The sequence below is a fragment of the Solenopsis invicta genome, unplaced genomic scaffold (assembly GCF_016802725.1).
Source record: "Solenopsis invicta isolate M01_SB unplaced genomic scaffold, UNIL_Sinv_3.0 scaffold_294, whole genome shotgun sequence".
Lineage (NCBI taxonomy): Eukaryota > Metazoa > Arthropoda > Insecta > Hymenoptera > Formicidae > Solenopsis > Solenopsis invicta.
Window position 1 is genome coordinate 46,735 of NW_024105264.1, and position 16,281 is coordinate 63,015.

At 30.2% G+C, this 16,281-nt stretch overlaps 2 protein-coding genes across 4 annotated transcripts; one reads left to right on the plus strand and one right to left on the minus strand.

Moving 5' to 3' along the window:
* Positions 1–4,030: 4,030 nt before the first annotated feature.
* On the minus strand, positions 4,031–8,347 carry LOC120359888. Its single transcript, XM_039459321.1, has 5 exons — positions 8,081–8,347; positions 7,791–7,999; positions 7,579–7,665; positions 7,184–7,483; positions 4,031–4,903 (listed from the first exon to the last, which is right to left on the minus strand). Exons 1-5 carry the CDS (start codon positions 8,233–8,235, stop codon positions 4,896–4,898), a joined length of 759 nt encoding a protein of 252 aa, XP_039315255.1. The 5' UTR covers positions 8,236–8,347; the 3' UTR covers positions 4,031–4,895.
* A 327-nt stretch (positions 8,348–8,674) lies between these two features.
* LOC120359887 lies at positions 8,675–15,634 on the plus strand. Of its 3 annotated transcripts, XM_039459320.1 has the most exons (5): positions 8,675–8,787; positions 9,526–9,704; positions 13,079–13,535; positions 13,626–15,139; positions 15,539–15,634. In XM_039459320.1, the coding sequence occupies exons 2-4, from the start codon at positions 9,549–9,551 to the stop codon at positions 14,828–14,830; spliced, it is 1,818 nt and encodes a 605-aa protein (XP_039315254.1). In that variant the 5' UTR covers positions 8,675–8,787; positions 9,526–9,548; the 3' UTR covers positions 14,831–15,139; positions 15,539–15,634. The 3 variants fall into 3 exon arrangements, with proteins under 3 accessions (XP_039315254.1, XP_039315252.1, XP_039315253.1); XM_039459318.1 differs by having other exon boundaries at positions 13,079–15,139; XM_039459319.1 differs by lacking the exon at positions 8,675–8,787 and adding an exon at positions 8,794–8,954 and having other exon boundaries at positions 13,079–15,139.
* Positions 15,635–16,281: the final 647 nt, after the last annotated feature.

Consider the following 16,281-nt stretch of genomic DNA (forward strand, 5'->3'; position numbering starts at 1 on the left):
ATATTACTGGTTTAAGATTGTAAATGTAATTCAGTATTTGTTTCAGATTGTGAATGTAACTGTATGTCAGTTGTATCATTTATTTCTGTATTTGCATCATTTGTCTCTCTATTTGCATCATTTATTTCTGTACTGTCTGTAACTGTCTGCATATTATATATATTTACACTAGGTACTGCATTATGTTTCAGTCTTCGACGATTTTGAGTATAAATATAATCTTCAAGTAAAAAATGCAAGTGACATACTCTATATTTTCTTAATTCTTCTGATGAAATATTTAAAATTATACTATTATTTACAGCTTTTTTCCACTTTTCTGTTAATATTGGACTCTTTGGGAAAAAATGACCAGGAGTCCTTGAATTTGATTTACAGCCTGGTACAATGCAGATCCATTAAACTTTTACCATCATTAAAATTAAGAACTGCAAAGCAAAAGTAAAAAAAATTAAAAATATAAATTCATTTTGTTGTTAGCATAATGCATTATGCATAAAATAGAGTGTGTGTATGTGTATTTTTATTATTTCTAACAATTAATGTAATGTATACAGAGTATTATCCTGTATAATTTCATTTACATAAATTATAAGTTATTTATTAACTTATTAATTGTTAACTAATTAATATTAATAGTAATTTATTCCAACAAAAACTTTACACATCGTTGAAACAACGTATAAATGTTCACAGAAAGTGATGTTAGAAAATCAACATTTTATATATACTTAATCTGGACATTTAGATGTTATATACCGTTGTAATGTTGTTTTAATGATGAATAAATATGTACATAACGTTATGTAAATCACATTGTGTAAAAGTTTTTGTTCTGTACGGATTGGTTATATTAATTATATGTTTAAATCTATCTAATTTACCGGTAATTTCACAGTCGATGTCTTTAATGCAGCTACGTTCACTCGCTGACGAATGTATTGAACTTAATCCACTTAATCGAGTGATAATTTTATTTTTATATTAAATAGATAATATAACCTATAACAGATACGTTAATTGTCACATGGCTATAGATTATCTAAGATGGCTGTTAAAGATCTACTGCCATCTGGGCGAATATACAAGAATGTATGAACTAATGCAGTCTGAAACTTCATATAGGAGTTGACCATGCATGGCGGCGGTGGGCGACGGTAGAGATGGGTAAAGAGGCCAGGGGGTCAATCATGAAACTTTTTTCCTAAGGCGGAAACGTGAAAAGTGAAAAATTTCTTCATTAACTTCAATGGTAAAAATTTTCATTTTTCACGTTTCCGTCGTAGAGAAAAAGTTTCATGATCGACCACCAGAAAAATAAGTGCATCACAGAACATTTACTATGAGAAATGAAAGCTTTCTGGGGGTCGATTATGGCCTAGTTTACACCGAGCACTTGATACGCGTACTAACTCGTAACTTTCTATTAATTTATCTCACTTTCGACAATGCGTGTATACATAATACATATATTTAATTATCTCGATTCATATTATACCAACTTCATATACTATTTTTTAAATTTATTTCCGAAATTAAGATAATTTAATAGAAAATTACTAGTTAGTGCGCGTATCAAGTGCTCGGTGTAAACTAGGACTATGAAACTTTTTCCCTAAGGCGGAAACGTGAAAAATGAAAAATTTCTCCATTAACTTCAATGGTAAAGATTTTCACTTTTTACGTTTCCGCCCTAGGGAAAAAGTTTCATGATCGACCCCCTTTACTTAACATGGGAAACAAAACGGCGGATCCCGATAGCGCACATCCCGATAGCACACAAACCACTCACAATGGCAGATGCCTAGAGATTTTCCGTAGGTTGGGTTAGATAAGTCAAGATGATTGGTTGGTGGGTTATCGGGATGTGCGTTATCGGGGGTGTATTCCAAAAGTTTTATTAAAAATAGTCTTTTTAATCATAAAGTTGGTAACACTGTAACTAACTACGCTATGTTCCATAATGTAAGTTGTTTGTGATTATTGTTGGCTTGCAAAGATCAGCAAAGAAGTTAACTTAATTTCTTGTATTTTAACCCTTAAACACACCGATCCTGTAAAATACGGAAACACATTTTTGGGTCTGGGAGACTTTTTCAACTTTGAGAAGCTATATCTTTGATTACAATCAATATTTTTCTACGATTTTTTTTTAAACAAAAGTTCAAAATCTCAGGAGTGTGACTGCACAATCGGCATTGCCGAAAAATAATTTATTGTGAAGAAAGAAAAGATAAAAGAAAAACCATTAAGCAAAAATGAGAAATTGGTAAAAAATCCACTTTTCCTTCAAAAAATCATATTTTCGCAACAAAAAACATTTAAGGACTTTCAAATACGGCGTTTTAAAGCTAAAGAGTCACACTTTCAAAATAAAATTTGGCAAAGTCATTCCTTTTAAAAAGTATAATTATGTAACATGGAGAATATGAGGTATTTTTGGGCATCTAAAAATCTACTTTAAAATTATATCTTTGCAACAAAAAACTTTGAAGAACTTTACAATACGGCGTTTTCAAGCTAAAAATTCATACTTTCAAAAAAAATTATATCATTGTCATTTCTTTTAAAAATTGTACTTATGTAACAAGGCAAATATGAGGTATTTTTGATTAAATCGTGTCTAAAATTGAAAATTGATGTGTTTCATGATATACTTCGGAAAAACTTTCTTTTCTACAGCATTTTATAGTATTCCAACTTTAGACAAAGTACATGCGAGTAACATTCGCAAACCGACCTGTTCGAACGTATTTTGTCCAGCTTTTTTTATGTAAAATACTTACAAAAAAGGTTTCACTTACACACTATATGGGTCGCATTGACCCTAACAAAACTTTGCTGCCGTGTCGTTCGAATTCTAGTTGACCAAAGAAGTTGATCAACCATATCAATCGAAAGAGAAGATTTCAAATTTTTTTACGTCTTGGTTCAAACCTCCTATCTCATTCCGTCTTCACATAGCAAGCATTCAAAACTTCATATGGGGTCTCTCAGACCCACTTACGTGTTTAAGGGTTAATTATTTATAAAATAATTGTAATCATGTATTATTGATTAAAATATTATTTACTAACAATAATTTTAATTTTAAAATAGGAATTAAAGAGCACAAGAACTTCCAAAAACTGAAAATTAACTGCAAAGTTTGTTTGTAGGATAAATTTTTTGACATTGCCAATATTGATATTATTTTTTAAAAATCTTATTTGATTTTGCATGAAATAAGTATGAAATTATATTATAATAATATCTAATAAAAGTCTAATATTTATAAGCATGCCAGCTAAGCTACTGTAGCCTTTCCAACTACTTAAACAAAATAAATTTTATCATGCACTATTAGTGCACACAAACAGATATAATCTGATTTACTTACAATTAATAATTTAAAATTAATCAGAACTTGTGATTTTTACCATCACGGATTTTTCGAAAATCCATCTTTTGCTTAATTCTTATTTCAAAATAAACATTATTGTTAGTAAATATTATTTTAATAATACATGATTAGAATTATTTTAATAAATAATACGTCATTAAAATTATTTTATAAATAATTAAATTACAAGAAATTAAACTAACCTTTCTGCTGATCTTTGCAAGCCAACGATAATCACAAATTCAACTTACATTACGGAACACAGCGTAGTTAGTTACAGTGTTACCAACTTTATTATTAAAAGAGATGTTTTTGATAGAACTTTTGGAATACACCCCCGAACCACAGTATAAGCAGTAGCGGCACTTCATGTCGGTCCTTTTGATGTTGGTGTCCAATATCACGTGACATGAAGCCATGTTCTTGGTAGTAGCAACGCGCAAATCTTTAAATTGTGGAAAAGGAACGCAATAATAAAACAAAATATTTTATTACGCAAATAATCGTAATTCGTATTGTAATAAATAAATTTTTAAATGCAACATTAAAATAGTTTAAATAATTGTACAAAAATAAATAAAAAACATTTAAGTAGCAATATTAAGTACGTTATTATATTTATAGTAATTTAATAAAATAAACAATACATATTTATCATTTTTATTTTATTTAATAATAAACAATTGAAATTAATGTACAATTAGATTTATTACAAATTATGCATAAGACGTCGATTTACAGCATAAATTCTTGATCAATGATTCATATTCTCTTATAAAATAAAAATACACAATTTTTTTATATTTTACACTCTATATGGATATAAATTAATCATTCTAAAAATATATAATTTATAAAAATGTACAATTTCTAAAAAACATACAATTTTAACTTTATGCTAAATACAATTTATAATGTAATAATATAAAAGGCTAGAAAAACGAACGTAATTAGAGTTATTTGTGAATTATTTTGAGACTTAATTTAATTTTACTTGAACTTAATTGTTTAATATTGTTATGTATTTGAATATTTATTATTGACGGCTGAGGAAGACTAAATACGCCAAAACGTTACATCTTTATATTTAATACGGAATAAATTAATTATATTAATTATATTAAGATCTAATTATGCGCTCGTTTTTTAGCCTTTTACAATTACTATTTAAGAATATATGAGCTGATAAGTTAATAGTTTTTATAATTTACAATTTATTATAAAATATAATAATTTATTTCTATGTTATTATTGTTATTTTATGTAAAATATTTAGTTCACATGGAAAATTAATATATTTCTGTTTTGTTAATATCAACAATTCAAAGAGTAGCACTCGATTGCTCACGTTGCTAATAGGCTTATTTAATATAAAATTTGTTGATTGGCTGTTTCAAAAGGAAACTTCTATGCACCCATCGTTGTAAGTTAATTACAACGTCATTGTCAATTGGAACGCTCTCAAATAAGAATAATTTTGTTGATAATTATGCGCTGAATATTTTGGCAGGAATTAGTCACCTAAAAAAACAAAACAATATTAATTGCAAGACAAAAGGTTTCTAATAAAAAATGACATCAATTATAAGACAAAATATTTTTATTAATATTTTAAACAAATTATTTACATTCTATGTAATGAAACAATACATAAACTATGCTTTTCTTCATTTTAAACGTATAAAATAATATTGATCAATAAATGTAACTCAATATAATCTTTTAATATAATTTTTTAATATTAAAATAATATTGATCAATAAATGTAACCCAATACTTATAACTTTTACAATATAATCTTTTATAATAAATAATAAAACGAAAAAATCAAACTAAAAAGTCAAACTGAAAAATAAAAACTTAGAAGAATAACATTCAAAACAAAAAATTAAGTGTGATTTAAAATTATAATCTTTTTGTTTTTCTGTTGTGTTTTAAAATGTCTGTTTGCAAATTTTAAAATAAAATAGAGACGAACTCTGGCATACAATTTTAAAAAATATTTTTTTGGAAAATCTTTACATGGGTGAGGACAAATTACTGTTTCTAATAAAGTAATCATAGTAACAAGAACGAATTCATTTAAAATAAGCGTATTTAAATGATTAAAAGAAATATTATCTAAATTTTTTATGTAAGTTACAAATATTTGGTTTGGAACACATAATCCGCCATACATATTTTCTTCAGTAGATTTTGTTGCTCTAAATAATGTATAATATCTGTTATTATTAAAATTATCAATGTCTTTAGCAAAATTTTCACATGTATCACAGGAATGTTGCTTTAAACTTTTTGACATAAGATAACCGCAAATATAATAAAATGCATTTTCCTCAACTATGTCCTTTTGTCGATAATCATGGTCATCAATTTCAACAGGTACTACTTTTTGCAATGATGTATTTTGCATAAACATTTCATCTCTAAACTCGTTTATTCTAGTCATCATATCTGTTTCCGAATCTTCAACAACTAAAGTACAATTTTCTGTTTGAATTGAACAATGATTAGAAGCAAATGATTTTTTAAAAGAATAATAAAATTGCACTGGAGTTGGATTAAATGCATTGCCTGATAAATTTCTAATATTTCCAAATGTATGTTCGACCATATCTTGATTAATACGCCTCATTAATAAAAATTGAAAGCCTGAATTAATTTTTTTTAAATATTCCCACATTTGATTTAAGCTATTTATGTTTTGATTCCAGCATTTAAATACATTAACTTTGTTTGTAATATCTTTGCCATTTTTTGTAAAAACTGTAAGACTGCTGAAATATGTTTGTAATGATTTTAAAAATTCCAATTGTTCTTCTGAAGCTGTAAATGCGTTTCTGCTTGGTTTCTTTCCTTTAACGGATGATGAATTAAAAATATCAAATGCAGCATCTAATTTTTCAACAAATTCTGATGTATCTTTAGCAGATGTCGGCAAACGTCCAAGTGAGATCATAGTATTAATAGCAGAAAACTTAACAGAAAAACTTAAAATTTGAGCTGCATATTTTACTTTCATTCGTTGAAAATTATTGGGATGGATGTGTGTGTCCTGATTCAATTTAGGTAATAATTTATTAAAATTCTTTTTATCAACTTCATATAAATTTTCAATGTGTTGCCACGAAAGAATTTTATCTCCTGATTTAATTATATTATTCAATAAATTATTTCTAGCTGCTTTTATAAGATGTGGTGGATCAAAAAAGTAAAATATTTTTTGCCCATTAACAGTATAATAAGGTTTCTCATGAGTTACACCTAATTTTTTAGCTGTCTTTTTATAATCCGTTCCCATATCTGTTACTTCTGCAACAACTCTTAAATTTATATTCTGAAGCCGTTCAACACATTCAATAGTAATCATTTGCAACTCATCAGCATCCATAGCAGAATTAAGAAAAAAATAACCAAGTGGTTGCTTAAATTTATTTGTTAAACCTCTGACCATGATTATCGCTGCATTACATGCAGTTGAAAATGTTTTACTATAACCTGTATCGTGAAATCCAATTACTATATCTCTATTAATCATATAAAATAAACTTGCTTTTAATGACATTGTATCAATGCAAATACAACAATACTTATCTAACAAATGCAAATTTTCAGTTTTAATCTTAAGTCTTTCAAATATAATATTATTTAAACCTGGAGGAATTATAAGTCCTTCTATAATGCGTTCAAGAGTTCTTTTTGATGGTAAAATAAAAGTATTACTTAATGCTCTATAAGCTTTGGGACCTTTAAAATATAAATTTAAACAGAACATTTTAAATTCTTTAGTATATCTATTACCATTTTTTTTGTTATTGAAATTATCTCCCTGAACTTTCATAAAATCAGCTATCGGCTTTGGATAAAATTTGTAAAGGAGTTTCTGAAAATCGCTATAAGTAATATCATCTAAATTTTTTTCCTTATTATATTCAAGTTTGGCACGTTTTAATCTTTTTTCTGCAGTATCACATTTTCTTCTGAGAGCTTCTTTCCTTGGTGTTCGATTGGATAATTTTGGTTCGGTTTCAGTAGCTTTATCTTCTTTACATTGTAGAACACTATTTGATGAATTAAAATCTATTGTATTTGAAATAGCATCTAAAATTACAAATATAATAAAAATTAAAAATCTTCCAAATAAAGTAAACAAAATCTAATGTAACTAAAAGTTTCTCTAATAAATAATATTCTACCTGTCAAATTGGCTCTTGAATAACTGATTTTAACTTCGGGCACATTTACTTGTACATCTTCTGTACAATTTTCTATTGAAGTTTCAACTAAAAGAAGATTTAGTATAAACAATTTAATATTTATATAACATATTTAATAATAATAATATATTAAAAATAATTAGTAAAAAATATGTAATGTAATAATTTATTTTATAATTAAGAAGAATTACCGTTGATTTCACTTTCAGTAGCAGTAACAGCTTCGTTGGAAATATTAGGAACCGCACTTATTGGAACTGCATGTGGCTGAAGTCGATTCTTTAAATTATTTAAAAACATGTGGGGGGCAAAATGTTTTGAGCAAACTTTATAATTATTGTAGAGTTTTTTTTCTGGAATATTCTTTTTTATGCCACACGCTTGTAGCCACACTTTTGCTCTAAAATATATATTATTGTAATTTTAAAAATAATTTAATATATGTACATACATCGTATAGAAATTGTCAAAAAGTTTATACCTTTCTGAATTAGATGGAAAACGAAAGAAACTTAAATGACGATCCGCTCCCGAGTTGTTATTGCAATCACTCACTGCGCACATAAAACCGCCAACAATTACACGCTCCATAACACAAATCTTGTTTAATAATATAATAATGTAATAATATAACATAACATAACCATACTTCACTCACAGAACATGTGCTTATTATACAGTTGACGCCATATTGTGGGTAGTAATGTAGCGCATGCGCGTAGCAATTCTCCGACGCTACCCACACAACACGCGTGACTGTTAGTCGACTGGTAGCCGACTTTTCTCAGTTGACTTAAAGGCGACTTTCAACAGTCGACTATAACTCGAGAGCAATTGACTATTTGTTGACTATTTGTCAATTTTTGAAAGTCGACAAATGGTTAATAAATAGTCGATTAAAATATGACTCAAAGTCGACGAAAACTCTGTTCTTTTTATGACAAAAGATCTTATACTCTTTTAAGTTATTTATATCTTTTCGACAAAGCGAAAAGATATAAATGATAGAGATTTTATCTTGCCGAAGAGACAATTAACATAAAAAGAAATTTTAGTTTTAATTCGCTCGTAGCAACAGAGCTGCGCTGCGATCTGCTGCGCAGCTCTCCCGGGCCTCTCTCTCCGCCGGTCTCTGTGTAACAATTGTGTTCTGTTCTTCCTGCTTCCATGTGCTTCGGTATCTACGAGGTACGTATGATAAAAATCATCTATTTTAAGAGTAAAGTCGATGGTACACGCTACGATTTTTCGTACTAGATTTAGCCACTAAGCACGAGAGCCTTTCGCGAGTATCTTTTAAGACCTAAAATCACAGAGGTTATGTTCAAGAAACGTGGTCGTGTTCGAGTAAAGATGTAATTATATGTAATGTTTTATTAATTACTTAAAAATTAAAGGAATTAAAGGATTATTCTTTCAGGAGGTCGATTGTGTATTTTTGAAGGAGTGAAAATGTGAAAAGTGGAGCACTGATTGCATGGTATAGACTCTTAGATCTAACGATACCACCAATCAATACTGCTCATTTTTTACATTTTCACTCTTCTTCAAAAATACACAATCGACCCCGGGACAGTAAAACATAACATTATATAAAAGATACCAATATTAAGAAGTTAAGATTTATAGTATAAAGTTTCTTATACTCTTTTTCAATTGCAATCGGTTCATTTTGTTTTTACTGATTTTCCGGTTACAATATAAATATGTATAATGTAATTAAAATATATTTTTTTCAATTATTGAACAATTTCTAAATTTAATTTTGCAAATATAGTTGTTAAACATAAAATAATTCGTCAACGTTATAGTTTTGCCCAAATAGTTTTTAGAAATTGATTGCGCAAACAGATTTTATAAAAGATTAATATATTTTTATATCTATTTATTTGTATTTTTTTTACTGTGAATTTATATATGTTACAGATCTTTTATCACATTTGTGCCTCATGGTATTGTTTCGATTGGATGCGAAAGACTTGTATTATATCATCTGCGCTTACATTTATACTCTATTTCTGGTTGGATGCAAAGGACTTATATCTTATACGCTCACATTTATTGACTCTTCTATTTTCTGTTATACGGAAAGAACAATCTTTAAGGTAAGGTAATTTTTTTCTTCATCATATATTTAATTATTTTCTTTATCATGTTTTTTTAAAAGAAAAGTACATTGCACAATACTTGCAAAACGTAATTTAATTTTAATCTCAACTTTTATCTTTGTATAATTATAAATTTATAAATATAGAAACTCATTTTAATTGTACTCTGTTTACTATACTTTTTTGCTTCTTTTTTTATTTTTTACTTGTTATACATTAGAATCATTAATCTTTATTATGTTTTTCTATATTATTTTCTAAAAAAGTATATGTACATGTTAAATTGTTTATATGTAAGTGCAGTTTGTGTGGGGGTGCGCACGATTGGACACCGCACGATTGGACACCACCACTCATAGCGACCGATACCTAGAGTTTTTCCACTGGTCAAGCGCTGTGAGTGGTGGTGTCCAATCGTGCTGTGTCCAAAAGAGTGTCACCCGTTTGTGTGCATATATAACTATAACTGGTATTTATAGTCCGAATTTATATTTAAGATCGTCTTTAAGTGTGATCTTGGGTCATTTTAAAATCTCATTCAATCAATGAAATGGTAATATCTTTATTTCTCTCGTAATATCTTAAGACTGTACTTAAGACGATCTTAAGTATAAGAACGAATTATGAATATATATGAGCCTTATATAAAGTTTGATTGAGTTTCGCAGGTATTGAAGTTTGTTTTGCATTGTGAATTTTTATATTTTTGCATACCTTATTTGTAACTGTTTTTAGATTGTTTCTAAAATGACATTACTTTCAATAATTAATACGAAGATATTAATTGCATGTTTAATATTTCAAATATTTATTAATATTTATGACACTGAAGCTAGCAGACGGACTTAGCAGATGGCCGCCGCGCGACACGCTCGACGTAGCAGTCCTCAACTAACTTTCGCTCACAGCGTCTGCTGCTCTCACAAATTTTTCTAAGCAACTACTTTAACAGCAACTACTTTAACATATATTATATACTACACAACAGTGGTACAAAGTGACATTTTAGGTTTAACAAAAAAAACATGCTAAGAACATCATATAAGATGTTAAGAGAATTACAGGCTGCATTCGGAATTAAATTCCCGGAAATAAGTTTGTATGTCGATTTCTAAGAGGGCTCATTTTTTTATAATTTGCACACACCTTCGGAATGACATTAGAGAGTTACCAGTGAATTTTTAACAAATGAACCCTCTCAGAAGCTGAGATATAAATAAATAATTGTTAACTTGAACGACTTTTTGTCATATGTCTTGGAAATAAATTTGTTTATAAGTCGGCTTCTGAGAGGGCTCATTTGTTAAAAATTCACTGGTAACTCTCTAATGTCATCCCGAAGGTGTGTGCAAATTATAGAAAAATGAGCCCTCTTAGAAGTCGAAGTACAAACTTATTTCCAGAAATTTAATTCCGAATGCAGCCTGTAATTCTCTGAACATCTTATATGATGTTTTTAGCATGTTTTTTTTTGTTAAACCTAAAATATCACTTTGTACCACTGTTGTGTAGTGGTATATAATGTATGCTGTTAAAGTTCCTTAGAAAAATTTGTGAGAGCAGCAGACGCTGTGAGCGAAAACTTAGTTGAGAACCGTTGCATCGAGCGTGTCGCGCGGCGGCCGTCTGCTAAGTCCGTCTGCTAGCTTCAGCGTCATTTAATATTTCACATTATAAACTATTCTTCTTAACTTTCATTTCTAAACCTGCTACATTGTTGGTATTTTTTTGTTTCTTTACTGTGTGTTCATCATGTGCATGACACTATTGTGTTTATTATAAAGTATATGCATAACTTAATTTTTATATAATACATAATATAATATGTATATAATATACAATAAAAATTGTAATAACAAATTACACTTGAAGCAGCTTAGTTGGTAGAACAGTCGTCCGGAAAACGATAAGGTCTCGGATTCGATTTCCGACTTAGACTTTCGTTTCGATATTTTTCTCGCTTACATGTTTAGGGGGTGTAGAGGGTTTTTTATTAAATAAATCTCAAAATTGAGATCTATTAATTTTAATACTTTGTGAAATACCAAGAAATATTGTGATTTGTGCATTAAAATTAAAATTTTATTCATACACAAATCCATCCGCATACAGCTCTTATTTGCTTTGTTAGTTATTAGTTATATTCAATCCGAGAGCCTTGAATCTTTATACTTAAGTTAAATTACACTTGTTTTTATATAATTGCTTGTAAAATTTGCTCCATACCTTAACATGCTGTCTCGCCTCGTAATTTGTTTTATTTGTACCTCTCATTTTATTAAATATCTTATACTTGGAACATCAAATACGAATCGATACAGTATATTCTGTGATACATTTAACACAGCTTTCTATTTTTTTTCATTTTGATATATCATATCATTGAATCAGTAAAACTTTTGTAACATACGTGCGGCGAAAGTAGCCCATTACGGGTTACTTCCTCCGCGCTTATTTCACAAAATACTATGATCAACAACGTGCGAGACGGCGACCGACCACTCGTGGGGGGAGGGGATAGTCGCACTCGCCTTCCGGCTCGTGCACCCACCCTCCCCTCCCCCCACTCGTGGTCAATCGCTGATCCCCGCGCTTGTTGAATAATGTACCATTACTTAATCCTTAAAGTGCACACTAATGCAAAATCGCAAAATTTAAAGAAATTGATATTTAAAATTGTACTTCTCAAAAACACGCATTATCGGTAAGAAATAAATGTTTATCAAATTGTACATATTACAATTGGATTGCTGACAAAATTTTACATAAAAAACACTGGTTTTACATTTAAATTTCTTTTATTTCCTTAAAATTATGTTAAGTTAGAAATCTCGAATCCCAATTCGCACATATTGTGCACTTTAAAGGTATAAAATGAAGGTGTGCACTTTGAGGGTTAAATGTTTCTGCGGGAAACACCAATGTGTAAAAATCAAGAACACTATTATATAAAGCAAGCTTATTGTAACTATCGCAAATACGTATATGTATATTGTTAATTTCTCGCGCGTGCGCGTCCCCTTATGTGATACTTTTTTTTTATTGCAGTAAACTAAATGCCCTGGCCAATGGCCACAGCGGAACTAAATCACATCACTTTTTCTATATCTTAGACCTATTGTCAACGCCATACGGTATCATACCCCACGGTATCATAACCCATCCAAACGGTATTCCGTGCCCTAGCTGCTTAAACTTTAGTAATCTAACGGGAACTGATGTTACCAACTAAGCTGAAGGCGTTGATCTTATATAATTCTCTGCATGAATGTGTATGGGAGCCATCTATACGGCTTGGACGGAACGGAGATTTTTCAATTTAAATCTTTTAAAGTAATAATAATAATAAATAATAATAACATTTATAACAGATGCGGAAATCTTTTCGTGAATTGTCAACAAGGCAACAAAATCGTCGCTTGCAGGCGTACGAAAGTCAACAAGAGCAGGAAACAAATTCTTCTCCAAAAAATACTCTAGCTAACGTCCGTACCAATGTGGAATTGGTCTCTAATTTTTACCAATCCATTGCTGATAATTCAGACGATAGTGACGATAATGACGATAGATCCGATAATATTTCAATGTCTCACGATCGAGAAAATATTATAAATGAGAGTAATGGAAACTTTTCCGAAAATGCGTACAAAAATGAAGACTTTTCTACTTGGTTACGTTCGTGGAAATTGAAACATAACATTTCACACAGTGCTATGTCGGAACTTTTGAGTCAATTGAGCATATGCGGCCATGCCGATTTACCAAAGGATGCAAGAACACTGTTACGAACACCCAGGTTTAACTCTATCAAGATTTCAGCCAGCGGAGGTAGTAATTTTCATTACGGTTTGGAAAACGGTCTAATTGATCAATTGATACGTACTAATTATGAAAATGAAAATAACGTAATTGAAATAGATCTGAATATTGATGGACTGCCAATAAGTAAGAGCAGCAAAAGTCAAATTTGGCCGATATTGGGAAAGATCTACGGAAATAAAGCATTCACGCCTTTTATTATTAGTGCCTATCATGGGTACACAAAACCGAAATCTTTAACAGATTTTCTGGCTCCTTTCTGCGAAGAGTATCGTGAACTTCAACGCACAGGAATCGCTTTCCGTAGAAAAACTTATGCAGTAAAAATAAGATGCGTAATTTGCGATAGTCCTGCCAGATCATTTGTTACAGGCACTAAAGCACACAATGCCTTTTTTGGATGTGGCAAGTGTATGCAAGAAGGCACGTTTGATAATCGTCGCATGCTTTTCTTAGACTTTGATTCACCTCCTCGCACCGATGAAAATTTTAAAAATAGATTGCAAGAAGAGCACCATAATAATACGTCTCCATTAGAATCCATACTGCCTATGGTGTCACGTTTCCCTCTTGATTATATGCATCTAGTGTGTCTGGGAGTCACAAAGAAATTGTTACAGTTGTGGACAAATGGATATCATACGTCAAAACTGAGTGGTCAAAAAATAACGCAGTTATCTGACAAATTAATTGCTATTTCAAAATGGATACCAAAGGAATTTCCTCGAAAACCACGATCATTGGATGACTTGTCTCGATGGAAAGCAACTGAGTTGCGATTGTTTCTTCTATACGTAGGACCAATTGCTCTGCATGGTATTTTGTCGCAAGATAATTTACGACATTTCAATGTGCTACATTGTGCTATTCGCATACTATGTCATTCAACCGATTTCTTACACAACAATGAATATAGCAGAGATTTGTTGATACATTTTGTGAAAATCTGTAAAGAGTTATACGGAGCAGATTCAATTATTTATAACGTACACAATTTAATTCATTTAAGCGAAGACGCACTCAAATATGGATCACTCGATAATTTTTCTGCATTTCCTTATGAAAATTACATGCAGACAATAAAGAAAATGCTCCGAAAAGCTGAAAAGCCACTACAGCAGCTGTACAACAGAATCTCCGAAATAAATACCGAACTTAAAATTACTGACAATGAATCCATTTATCCCATCCTGAAGAAGGAATTTCGAGAAATTCTTCCTGCAAATTGCAAAAGAGCACATCGTGTAATTCAATTCAAAGACTTTATTCTGACAGCTAAGAAACCCGACAATTGCTGTTTCTAAAAGATAATACAATTGTTGTTATTAAACACATTTGCTATAACGGAGATACTGCCGTCATAATTGCAAGAAAGTTTTTAACGAAAAATTCATTATCTTTGTACCCATGTTTATCGGAAAATATGGATATGTATATTGTAAACAATTTATCCCAGTTAATGATATCGGAAGTTACCGAAATTTCGAATAAAGCTGTTCAACTTCCATTCGGGGAAGACTCATGGTGCTGTATGCCATTGTTACATTCATTGTAGCATTAAATTAGAAATTATTACTACCTCTATACTTCCTGATAGCGCGCTAATGAGAAAGGTATATGATTCAATTTTATTCATAAATTGCGACAATATTTTAATGTTATGCACATTTGAATGCAATTTTTTTAGGACTGCATATATATTTTTTTATTTATTGTACTACATTTTATGATATATTTTTATGTGTAATGTATTAATTTATTTGTATTTTTTGTTAGTATATTTTAGATGGCACCCGATTGACTACGCGTTTCAACATTTTATGTTATTATTATTAGCATATATTTTAAGTAATACATTAATATTTTGTGTTTTGTTTAATCCATTACAACTTAATTTACAAATTATATTTTATTTTTTACATTATTATAAAGTGCAGTCATAAAATAAATGTTTGTATATTTTAATTTATAACTTATATATGTATATTTTATAACTTATATATTATTTTCAGAATGGAGTATTATGTTTTATTGTATGATATGTACTGCATATCTGTGCCATCGTCATGGATCAATTTCGATCAAAGTACTTTCAAGATACCCAAAAAGCATACAGAAGTATCTAAAGCGTGTCATAAACAGCTTACTCCGTTAGACAATTGGCACGAACTGTCATTCAAGAAAAAGTTTGGACCGTTTGGTGAGTGTCATGATTTGCAACAAATGCAACAGTTAACACATGTATTATATATTCTAAAATTTCTTTCAGATACTTACAGTAATGCACGAGCAGTCGAAAACACTGTGAGCGAATTGTCAACATCAAATGATGAAAACATATTTGTGTCGACAACCGTTGACAAAGAAAAAAGATTGATTAGAAAACGAAAGTTTTATGGCGGCACATCAACGGATGAAGGTATTTACGTTCGTACAGGATATGTCTTTTTGTTCGTTATAATTAATAAGTTGAACGAACTTACCTAAGTGAAGTTCGACTGTAATTATGCTGTCTCGTCCGGATGGATAACTCATGTAGTGCGCTCCCCTGCGCAAGCATTAACAGGCGATTTTAAAAGACTGAGAAAGCGCGCGCGTGTCGCGCCACCGCCGCGCGCTCGGGTCCCCGCCGCGCGTGTGCTTCATATTTTTAAAGCTACAAATCTGAAAGAGGGGTTGGGAGGGGAGGGAGTTATCCATCCGGACGAGACAGCATAATTACAGTCGAACTTCACTTAGGTAAGTTCGTTCAACT

What these genes read in the sequence shown, in the direction of transcription:
- LOC120359887 (XM_039459318.1), top strand. Translation starts at nt 9,549, where the DNA reads ATGGTATTGTTTCGATTGGATGCGAAAGACTTGTATTATATCATCTGC. An exon ending in CGGAAAGAACAATCTTTAAG is followed by an intron (nt 9,705 to 13,078) that starts GTAAGGTAATTT and finishes CATTTATAACAG; the next exon opens with ATGCGGAAATCTTTTCGTGA.
- LOC120359888 (XM_039459321.1), bottom strand. Translation starts at nt 8,235, where the DNA reads ATGTTATATTATTACATTATTATATTATTAAACAAGATTTGTGTTATG. An exon ending in TTTCCATCTAATTCAGAAAG is followed by an intron (nt 8,000 to 8,080) that starts GTATAAACTTTT and finishes TATATATTTTAG; the next exon opens with AGCAAAAGTGTGGCTACAAG. An exon ending in TTCAAGAGCCAATTTGACAG is followed by an intron (nt 7,484 to 7,578) that starts GTAGAATATTAT and finishes TTGTAATTTTAG; the next exon opens with ATGCTATTTCAAATACAATA.